Source organism: Pleuronectes platessa, chromosome 16, assembly GCF_947347685.1.
Source record: "Pleuronectes platessa chromosome 16, fPlePla1.1, whole genome shotgun sequence".
NCBI lineage: Eukaryota > Metazoa > Chordata > Actinopteri > Pleuronectiformes > Pleuronectidae > Pleuronectes > Pleuronectes platessa.
Window position 1 is genome coordinate 10,800,231 of NC_070641.1, and position 11,700 is coordinate 10,811,930.

General features: G+C 43.6%; 1 protein-coding gene across 1 annotated transcript; it reads right to left on the reverse strand.

The window, feature by feature from the left end:
• Positions 1-3,831: 3,831 nt before the first annotated feature.
• On the reverse strand, positions 3,832-9,473 carry dhx58 (DEXH (Asp-Glu-X-His) box polypeptide 58). The gene is made up of 12 exons (XM_053442855.1): positions 9,317-9,473; positions 9,005-9,195; positions 8,696-8,900; positions 8,424-8,614; positions 7,774-7,887; positions 7,557-7,689; positions 7,284-7,469; positions 6,674-6,924; positions 6,290-6,601; positions 6,015-6,205; positions 5,813-5,912; positions 3,832-5,673 (listed from the first exon to the last, which is right to left on the reverse strand). Exons 2-12 carry the CDS (start codon positions 9,179-9,181, stop codon positions 5,488-5,490), a joined length of 2,046 nt encoding a protein of 681 aa, XP_053298830.1. The 5' UTR covers positions 9,182-9,195; positions 9,317-9,473; the 3' UTR covers positions 3,832-5,487.
• Positions 9,474-11,700: the final 2,227 nt, after the last annotated feature.

Sequence of the window (11,700 nt, forward strand, 5' to 3'; positions counted from 1 at the left end):
GATCCTCGACTGTTGGCATGAGACTAAAGATGATGGAGTCCCATCACCTCAGCTTGAAGGCCGACAAGCAGCACAACAAACTCTCAGACAGCAGCTGGATGACAAGCAGACCGGTCCCAAAGGGAAATGGTCCATCCTGGTGACTGGCTCACTGTGCTCTACCAGCTATTTGTGTCCGTCATTGTCTCTGTCTGTGTCCCGTGTGAGTCCTGCGGAGAGAATGTGTGAAGACAACAGGAGCAAAAAACAAGCTTGTGTTGACAGCGTGAATGTGTTGCGGCGTGTCAGACCGTCTGACACTGACCTAACAGGTGTGGCGTCTGTCTGCAGCCCGGGAACTGACCAAGTGATGAGCTCTGTAGTCCACGCTTACCTAAACGTATATATTTACAGTATAATATTCCTCTGGTATAATCTACTGAATATAGATCATGTAGTGCAACAGTCCTCTAACCCTCTTGACATCCCACGGCACCAACTAGGGGATCCCAAGATTTTAGAAAACAAATTACATTTTTATTTTCACCCTTGCTTATGACACAGCCCTATTCGAGTCAAAGTGCTGTCATTCTAAATTAGGTTAATTCAGTGCGACGTTATAAGATGGAAGTTTGGTGCAAATAGTATTAAAATACTAGTTTTAAAAGGGCTATGAATAAAGATGCTGTTGCATATGGGGGATGTGATTCATTTCATTATAAATAGTGAGATACTGTAATGAGTCCCCACTTGGGATCCCTTTAAATGGGGGGTCTTGTTCTACTGACCTCAACAGGTTCAGGTGGTTTATTTATATCCCTAAAACTAAATGATATTACCAACAGCTACATCTGTACTTTGTGTGTAGTGCTAACAAGGCAAACTATTCATGTACCTGAGACCCCAAGGGCCCCAATAATACATAAACATGTCTCTGCCACTGTGCAGTAGTAATAGAAACACGCTCAACCAATCACGAGTCAGTCTCAGCTATCAATCGTGACGTTTGAGCTATTTTTAATCTCTTGAATATACAACAATGTGATCAAAATAAATCACCTCAAATAGTGGAAATCATATTTTGTAAAAAAATATTATTCAACATGCTTAGTTGTGTTTATACTGTAACTAGACACTAGGGGGCAACCGAGATGTTTTGGCTTCACTTTTGAGCAGCTGTCAGCAGGGGCCAAACGTCACACCACTACCCAGGGGCCCTTTAATAACAGCTCCATCCGCCTCCCTGCCTTCACGCAGGAACAAACTCAACAGGGCCGTGACTGGAACTTCAGGCAGGTGAGCGTAAAACAATGCGAGCAGCTCGATGCTGTCCGATCCGACATGACACCTCCGTTTGTGTTGACAGCGGAGATCACAACCTGTCATCGACACGACCCTGGGAGACCACCTGCTCCTGCGCGCCCCGAGCCGGTCCACAGCAACAAGCTCCGTGCTGCTCCCCACTCCCAACACGCACTGTGGGTGTGTGCGTGTGTGTGTGTGTGTGTGTGTGTTTGAAGAGGTATGTGTTAATTTAACCGCACCAACAAGCTGTTTAACGTTACGAGTGCGCCCATGGCTACAGCTATAAAAGTAAAATATCTGTAGGTAACAAATGAAGCTGTCCGTTCGCAGGTAATTTGGAAACACTTACCAGCCACTGCGCTCAGCCACGTGCCCACAGTGGAGGCGCTGCACGTTGAGCCGCGTCCCCCGCATTCAATCTTCTTTACTGGCTCCGCTTGTTTATTGTGGAGCAGCTGAAACATCCGCAGGACCCCCCCAAAAAATAAAACACTTTTTCTGGCCTCTTCTGTAAAAGAGAAGCAGGTGAACTACAGCCATGTTATAGTCCGGAACACAGAGCTCACCTGGCCTCCGGTACGCACAGGTAATTAGTTTAATTACCTGGGGGGGCGTTACAAAAAAAACTGAGGTAAATCAGGGGAAAAACGTTTAAACCCAGCAATTAGTTTCACTTCTACTAGTGATTTTTTTACACAATGTATTACTCTGCCGATTATTTTCTATACATATGAATTAAATTAAATAAAAGTTGGCATATGCAAAAATGTCCATATACATGCATACACGAAGCAGCAAATACTAGTGGATAGGAAAGGTTGGCTTGTTTGTTTGTTTGTAAGCAAGATTACACAACAATAACTACATAGATTTCCATGAAACCTGATGGAAGGATGGATCAGGAAAGGACTCACTGAATTTTGGGGGGCAGATCCAAACAATTGCAAGATAGGAGACATTTTTGTCTGTATCCCAGGGAGTTATTCATGAGTCTTGATGAGTAAAAATAATTCAGGTATATTTAAGGAACCAATGTCAAAGTCAACCTATGTTGTCAATCTGGCATCATAGACGAGATTAGAATGACATTTCTTTTTCATTCCCGGTGTGTGTCTTCGCGTGTGTGTGTACACATAAGAAGACAAATATGTGCACAACATTTAAGTTACACAAAATAAAAGCACACAAGCAACCTAAAGGTACACAACTTATAAGAATGCACTCAAAAAGCTACAGAGTAGATAGAGTATAAACTACAGTATATGATTGTAGTGCAGAGTGGAAATAGTGTGAAATAGATTAGGCAGTATATGATGTATGAGCAAATTATGTATCTCTGGGTGTGTGAAATTTGGTGCAGCTTGATAGAATCTACTCGGCTGAGGGCCATTCTAGTGGTTGTAAAGATTATAAAATAGATGTTTTCTATTGATTGACAATTCATTCCAGCTCCTAATTAAAAAACAAATCTGTAACGCTTGCAGATAAGCTCCATCTTGCATTTTTAAATCAAACTTTACATATTAATAGGAAAAATCCCTATGTTATTATTGCATATCACTGATGAATTTATTTTAAGATATTGTGAATTTCGCTCAGCTAAGATGCAAATCAAGCTCCTGTAAGGACATTTACAGTAGGCAGACATGTCCTGTATACAAATGACGAGGACCTTGTTGTTGAGTGGCATCGTCACACACACACACACACACACACACACACCACGTTATCATCCTTCGCTCACCTACTCCAAGTTGCTTTAATTTCAGAAGAGAGCTAATTGCAATTAAGATGCATGAGGTGTTGAGCTGGAAAGCAAAAGGAAGCAATCAGCGTTGATTATAGAGCCGGAGCCTGATCAGAGTAAATCACACACTGTACGTCTCCTCTCCGCCCGCTCGAGCCGGAGTGAGCCCTGACACCGGAACAGAGCCTGTTTTCAGTTTGATTACGTCCATGGCGGCACCACTGACTCCAGCTCTGTGCCAGATCGGAAGGGATTACGACACACGTGACACTGTGAGGTTGACCCATCCGTGTCTGGCCCGCAGATGCATGTGAAGATGTTTTCTGCGGCTCAAAACTGAATCTACCTCAATACGGCTGCCAGCCTGAAATGAATGGCTTCCTCTCCGGCTCGCCTTACAGTTTCATAATCTGGGGTTTGTTTTGGAAACTGCTCATTACGGCTGAGGCTTCTTGCTGCTGCGTGTTAAGATTGATTCGCGTGTGCAAACAAAGCGGCGGCAAAATGAAACTGTAAATGATTAGCTGTCTGAATGTGTCCTTTGGGGATTGCTAAAATCAAGCTGTGTGGGTTCTGGGAAGAAGAAGAAGAAGAAGAAGAAAAAAAGTGGAGATTGTGTATCTTTGAAAGCAGCGTGTTAAACGATCATTTGCTAGTCTAATAAATCTGTTCCTCTGTGCAGACTGTTCAGATGGTGTATTGATCCAGGGAGGCAGAAGCAGCGTATAGTGAGGTGCAGCAGCCAAAATAAGCAACACTACTCATTTCAAAACACCTTAAAAGAAAAGCTCTTGCAGGCATTGAGGTTTCTGGGATTTTTCTTTGCTGGATGCACCACTTGTAAAGAAACACCTACACTGTACATATCAGAACTCAAAGCATCACAGTTATGTACTGAAATACAGATTTTCCTCTTTTCCAGGTGTTGCACACAGACATTTTGGAGGCCATCTTGCACCAGCGGCCCAGAGGACACTCCCCTGACGCAGTTTGGGGATGGAGTGCCTTGCTCAGGTGCAAATCAGCAAAGTCTATATGGTGTGAACAGAGAATTGCACACTCAGATTCTGCATCCTTTGTGTTCCAGCACATATGGGGTCTAAGACGCTCCTGTGAAGTCAGAGTCTATGCACGTCATCGGCCCACTGCTTTCAGTTTGAGATCCAACAGGTACAATTTCTATTCTGGTTTTATCAACACAGTTTATTGGAGGTTACAAAGGTAGATGACAGTGTGTGAATTTGTGTGGGCCTTTGGCTAACCCACACTGACACCTAGTGGCTCATAGAGGCAAATGATTTATATTTAATAATCTGTTCATCAAATCAAGAGGGAAACAGGGAAATAGAGCTAATACTACTAAAAATAACCCTTTTGTAAAACATTGGAATAATGTTATTTGAGATCATTAATATGGATATAATATCATATTACCAGTGGTGGAGGAAGTGCTCAAACATTTGACTTAAGTTCAAATAGATGGAAACAAGATTTCACAAGTACAAGTAAAGTACCACATTAACGGTTCTACCTGAATAAAATTAAGTAAATTCTACTTTAAAATATACTTATAAAGTATTGAAAGTAAAAGTGCTTGTAGAGTGTAGCCTGTTCCCTGATACCAAGGTCTAATACATTCTTAAGGCTGAGTCTCTGCAGTGACGTCCTCTGAATCCATTACAGGTGTTCTTTTCTGCACCAGTGATGCAGGATTAGATCATTAATCCCCCTCTCGTTATTTTTGATTACTTTTAGAAAATATTGGAAAAAAAACAATGTTACATGTAGCACTACATTACATTGTAAAAATGTAACAGAGTAGAAATAATTGCTGATATATGTGGAGGAGTAAAAGTGTGAAGTACCCAAAGATAAATCAACTCAAGTTAAGTACCGATACATGAAAACCATACTTAAATACAGTAAATAAGTAAATGTACTTTTTTTCATCCCACCACAGAACACATGTTACTGCATCAAAAAATGATTTCAAATTAAAAGCATTTTTAAAAAACTAAAATAGCGTTCATGATAAACCGTCTTCATGACAACACGTCAGGCCGTGGTGATGGTTAAGCTCCGTCTTTCTGTTGACTTCATGTTGTGCTTTTGTTTCTGCGCTTGAGTTGAAGCACGGAAAATACACACAGAACCATGCAAAGCCACAGTGGGCCGTGGGCGTAAACAAAGCTGTCATGCTAATTTCAAGCATGATCGATGTGTAATGGGCTTTAGCACACTGCTGCTGCCTCATTGGCCCTGCAGCATAAATAAGTGCAGGCACGTGTGGAGCATATTTTAGAGTGGCTTGTGTTTTTCATGTATGAAGAATCTCAAACTGCACAGTATTGGTTTCTATAAAAGAGTTTTGACCTGCAAACACACTGGATTCAAAATAAAGATAAAAACTGACGTACAGTGAGAAATAAAACACACAGAGCTCTGTGGTTGGTTCCTCAGTCGAAGAGGTCAGGGAAGTTTTCTTGGCAGTATTCCTCAAAGTTGAAGTTGTCCGAAGTGAAAGGGACATCCTTCCACTTTTTCTTAGTCATCCTGCCACCAGGCGTCTGCAGGAACATATGCTTAATAGCCAGATTGGGCAGCAGGGCGATATCCTTGTACTTCATCTCAAATCCCCATTGCTGTGAATTTACATAAGAATAACACTCAGTTCCCGCCGTGCAATCAGCGCTAACATCAGCTCTCTCAACGAGCTGCCTAGAGCAGGAACGTTTCGGTATCTGAGTCTTGAATCAATATTTGGCAGAAGGTCCCACATACCTGGCTGCAGTTGCCGTTGTTGCAGCTGATAATCCGCCCAGGCTCCCAGTCCTCAAAACTCTTTGGTAGCATCAACTGCCCTCCCACTTTGTAGTGTTTCCTGCGAACAGAGAAAAGATTAGAGCAGTGAAGATGTCGTGTAAAGAGTGGGTCATGAATGTGCATATGGATGAACTCTCTTTCCCAAAGGAGTTCAACTCACTTAAAGTCCGGATTGACGTTGACATGGTGCACATTGTCGATGAGTTTAATGTCGCTGCCAGAGGCCACAGGCTTGAAACAGTTTCGACACAGGAGCTGGATACTGGAGGCGGTGTAGAGACTCCTCTTCTGCATTTCACTGCGCTCTTTGATTCTACTTTTATTGACAGCTTCTGTCTGCATCTTAGTTATCTGGAGCCAAAGAAGAATAAAAGGTAAGAAAACACCGGGACCTGGGAGCACAGAATAAGAATGAACAGAGGGCCGCAGCCTCACCTTTCCGCGAAACTCGTGGGGGCTCATATCTTGGACCCTAGCGATGGCTTTCCCAGTCAGCTCCTCCAGATACTCGTTGGTGAGCTCTCTGCGCACCTCCCGCCCGCCTTGCGCGGCAACCACTGAATACTTGCTGTCCTGCGCTCTGGCACGTCCGCTGGCCTGCTGCTGGGCGATCTCATTTGTAAGCAGGCCGTAGCGCACCACCAGGTTGCATTCAGGAATGTCGAGGCCCTCCTCCGCCACGCTGGTGGAGATAAGCAGGTTGAGAACGCCCTGTCGGAAATGGCGGATCGTGTCGGACTGCTCTCTCTGCAAGTGTAAGAAAAGCATGTTAGGACACACCAAACATAAATTGGGACGATCTAAAGCTCATCAGCACACCTGTGTCATGTAAGTGTTGCCGTTGCCAGCCCCGGTCAGGACATCTGCCATGATGCCAGCTTCCTGTAAGGCTCTGTTGTTGAGGACCCAATCATTCAGGCAGCGGATGCTTTTGCGTGTTTTGCTGAAGAGGATCCCCTTTGACTGCACACCTGAACCGAACTGTTTCAGCAGAACGCTCTCAAGTTTGGCCATCTTTGGGTTCTCGTAGCGAGGATCTCCTGCAAGTCTCCTCAATTCCGCCTGATGCGCTGCGTAACAAAAAAAGCGGTTTTCATTGAACTGCGAATTAAAGGTGCAGTGTGTATAATTGAGTGACATCTAGTGGTGAAGTTGCATTATTGCATCTGTCGCGTCTTAGAATCGGGATCACATCGGATTCTGCAGACTTTCTTTTGAATCTAATCTAAGAGGCCAGGCGGAGGACAAAGTCTGCAGATAATCCATAGTCTCTCACTTGGACATTTGCATTCACAGAAGCACCTCCTTTGGAGAGAGTGCAAAGAATCTCCGCAGTTGAGTGAAAGTCTCAAAGCAGCTTTGGTTTGCAAACATGTGAGTGAGATACGTCATAAGTTCAATTCAGTAATGAAAATGTCTGTATTCCCACCTTGGAAAATTCCCACCAGGAAGTTGTCTGTTTTGTCGATTGCTGTTTTGGACTTAGAGCTGTAGAACTCCTCCAGGCTGTCGTAAGCGTCCATCATACGCAGGGTGTCGTTGATGAGCAGGGCATCGTTGTACTGTCTGAGGTGGAGAGCACATTGTGCGAGCCGTCTGTTGTCGTCCCTTACCCCTAATCCATTCAAACACACAGATGATGCATGGGTGGCTTTGACATTAAAACAGCTGTAAATTAGTGGACGAAAAACAGGAAACATACCTCGCTGCTCTAAAATCACCACATCTGCCTCGTACTCCTGCGTGCCACACTCTCTCAGTGTGAAGTCTGCGGGTAAGTTCAATTGCTCTTCGATCCTCTGCATCATCCTCTTAAGATCATCTCCGAACGGGTCCTAAAAGAACAAAATATGGTTCAGATTGTTCAAATATGATAGAATCTCAATGGGGGAGTTTCCAATGAGTTTTTTTTATTTTACTTCAGGTCTGTTCTCGACAATGTCAAATGTCTTGATGGGTCTCGGCACCTTCTTCTTCAACTCAGGGGCATAGTTCTTGGTTGAAACTATGGATGAGTCCAGGTTGGCACAAATCTGAGACGGAGAGAGAGGAAGATCGTCAGGCAATTTGTTACTAACTGACCTTTTATATCGAGAATGAAAAATAATCTGCCTGACCAAAATTAGGTCTCAAAGATGGTTGACCTGAGCAGTCTAAAGGCCTCTGCAGGAAAGATTTAAATAAGACATATAACGTTTTGCGCCGGGAGTTTCCATCCTGTCTCTGGCATTGGGGATAAGACATTAAGACCCGTCCTCAAGAAGAAAATAAAAATCCTGGCATGACTTCTCGTGATCCTGAATTGTAATCTGTTCCCTCCCATTTAGTGTAACACTGGGATGCTCATGCTTAAAGTTGTTTGGTTTGGCTGTTCGCTTGCACCTTTGACTAAAAACAAAGGGGGACCACTGGGACTCGTGAAGTAAATCTTTTTTAACTACCACTGGGAACACCGATCAGAAATTCCACCATCTTTCAACAACAAACATGCAGACGATTTTTCATCATTAAACATGAAGAAGAACAGATATTTGTGACATCACACAGACATGACAAGAGAGACCCTGACCTGCAGGACGTGCTCCACGGCATTCTCCAGGATCCTAGCGCCCCCCGTCCCTGGGGATGCAGTGAGACCCAGGATCTGCGGCAACGGAAGCTCTCCCTTCAACTTCTTCTCCATGTAGCAACTCATGATCTGGTTGTAGACCGACTTCTTGTTGGTGTGGTGACACTCATCAACTATCAGTAGAGTGATATCTGCGGGGGAACCACAAAGACTCAGTCGATCGTGTCATTACGAAATCCCAATCAAGGCTGTTAAAGCTAACTTTCACTGACCCGAGAGCTCAACATGTTTGGTTTCCTCGCTGTTGGTCAGAGCGTTGTACAAGATCTGTGCTGTGCAGATGACCACGTCCGAGTCCTGCACCACTTTTCCGAACAGGTCCTTCAACTCGCTCTCTCCACTCACTGGCACCAGGGTGTAGTCGGAGCCCAGATGAGGCTTGAACTCTTTGGTGTAATGTTGGTCTACTAGGTGAACCTGCAGCACACAATACATAAAACCACACTGTATTTGTTCTGCCTCTCGCCACACTGGTTGAAAAATGCTGTGTTCATCTTGTCTGTCTGGTGCATTCTGGGTACCTTGTTGACCAGGACCACCACCTTGGCGTTCTGTGTGGTTTCCAGGTGTCTCTTGGCCACATACACAGCAGCTCGCGTCTTTCCGCCCCCGGTCGGCAGCCAGATGATCACGTTCTCTCCCTGAAGAGCCCTTTCCACCACTTCCTGCTGGTATGAATACAGTCCGAACTCTGCCATCCTCAACTTTACTCCTGTTTGCCAAAACATCAGAAACCTACAATCATCACCAAAGTACTGCAGGGAAGCAGGATTATACATTGACAGTCTTTTGAACAAGAACACGGAAAAGAGGCTGGATTGTTATGTACTCACCAGTCCGCTGTGGAGAGGTGTGTGGTTTTCCCAGCTTCTCCTGGTCCCGTATCACCACACACTGTAGGTGGTGGGGCTTTTATAACTGTGTTATGATCAGCTGTGTGAGGAGGACAGGAAACGAAAGTAAAAACCCATTGAATCTGACGACGGCCCCACTGAGGGAGGTTTTTGAGGGCCAACAGAGAATCATCATTGTGAAGTGACATAGGAAGCTTAGACTATGCCGTCCTATAATATTTCTTACATAATCCTTTTTTAATAAAGCATTATCCACACGTATTGTGTAAATATGAATCTATGGCGTTTACTCTCTTAGGGGCCTTTAGCAGACATCTTTGGTTGTTGTTGTTGATTGTCATGAACCCTCATGGGGCCCCAGCTGTTTGTCATGACATCAGGAAAACGAAACCTACAACAGTCGCTCTTTTAACCCTTAGTTCTCTGTTCTTTGATTTTTGATTTCATCTGCAAGTCATTGATTTGCAGGACTTTAGCACTTGGGTAGTTTCTGTACCTAACTGAAAGTCGACTTAATCCATACTGACAATACACAAGGATAATTATTAAAGAAAGAGGCAGGTACTATAGCCTAAAGGAACTCTGCTGATAGTTTGGTTCTTTAGAGAGTAAAATGTATGAAATATTACACATGAAGCTTCTGGAGCAACCAGATGAACAGGGTTATCCAATCAAAGATGATATCCTCATCAATAAACCTTGATTATAAAGTGACAGCTTCTATAATAACAAACCCCAAATATTCCTATCCTTATATCTTTAGGTCATGATACATTCAGGGTAAAAAGCTGATAAGGACAATCCCAGGATCAATCAAGTACAATGTAATTTAGAATGAATATCCTCCATCTGAAAAGACTAAAGGGAAATCACAAGCTTTTATCACCCTGATTTCATGTGAAAGATTCTATACATCGGTGTATGTGCTGTTGTCCACTGTGCCTGTGGCGTGTATCTCTCTCCGCTGTAATGCTTGTGTGTGATGTCTTTCAGGTGGACGGTAGACTGTGTGTGTAGGTTTGTTTCCAGGGAGCTGATTGGTTCCAGACTCCAAGCTTGCATGGATAAGAGGAGGGCCTCCCCCAGCTTCTGGGGTCTCTCCTCTTGCCACTGCCGGCCAGTAGTGTTTCTTGTACAGTGTCTTAAACCCTGTTGTTGATGTACCTGCCCGGTTTGGTAGGGGTAGGTAGCATTTTGGTTTAACCCATGTTTTCTCCTGTTTTTGGATTAGGAGTTAGGTTAGTAACCTGTCTTTTTGTTTTTTTAATTTGAGTAGGTAAGTTTAGGTTGTTTGCCTTAAGGTTATTTTTGTTTGTTGTTTTGCTTTTAGCCCACGATGAAGCAAAACAAGTTAATAAAGCTAAACGAGCTGTAATCATTTGTTGCTGGCTGGTCTTGGGAGCTGAGAAGAGGGGAGACTCATTCATCGTGTTGCGACTGGGTTTTCTCCTGGGCTGGGTCGCAACAAAGTATAAGAAACAAATGCAGTACCTTCAATATCAATATAAATTCACAATAACACGATAATAAAATACTATCTACTAAAAGTCTAATCTGTGGATAATTGTCAACACCAGTCCACCATGTGAATCACTGTCATGTGCCTGTGCACTCAGCATGACGTGTTAATGATCATCTGTGTGATACAGAGAAACTAAAGTGAAACCTTCCTGCTCCTCCTCCGTCGTCTCCTGAGGGAGGCTCTGGAGGAACAACCGAACAGGCTCCGCTGTGCAGTGACAGGATGAGGACGTCACTGACAGCTAGTCTGTCACTAACCCTGTACAATCTGTTCATGGACGATTTTATAATTATCTTCAACACAGTACGTGACTTACAGATACGATTTTCTTTAGGCCAGAGAGGAATCGGGTTTTTGCATTATGTAAACCTTAACTGGGCCCTCCCTCTCTGTAGGTTTCTATTTATCAGGAAAGTGAAACCTGGAGCCTCTATTTCAAAACAGAGACCTAAAAGTCGGCCATCAACTTTAATATTAGTCTGAATCTTTCTCCAGTGGTGAAGATGTGTGAAGAATATCCATCATGACCATGGACTGTGTATAAAGATGGACAGCTTCCTCCCACTTCCCAGAGATGAATTCAAAACAACTTTATTTGAATCAATTCAAGCATAAATATCTCCCAATTCCAGATACGAATGCTTACATTTTGTGCCAATATTGTAGTTGGGAGAGTCTGTGCAGTAGTGAGGTCCTGCTGATACACACATTCAACCAATCATTAGCTAGTCTCAGCTATCAATAACGTGACATAGCTATTTTGTTGTCCATTTTGCTAAGTCAGGATATCCCCAAATCCTAAGGCTAAGTCCTAGGATGGTCGTTTTAGTTTCAGTGCCAT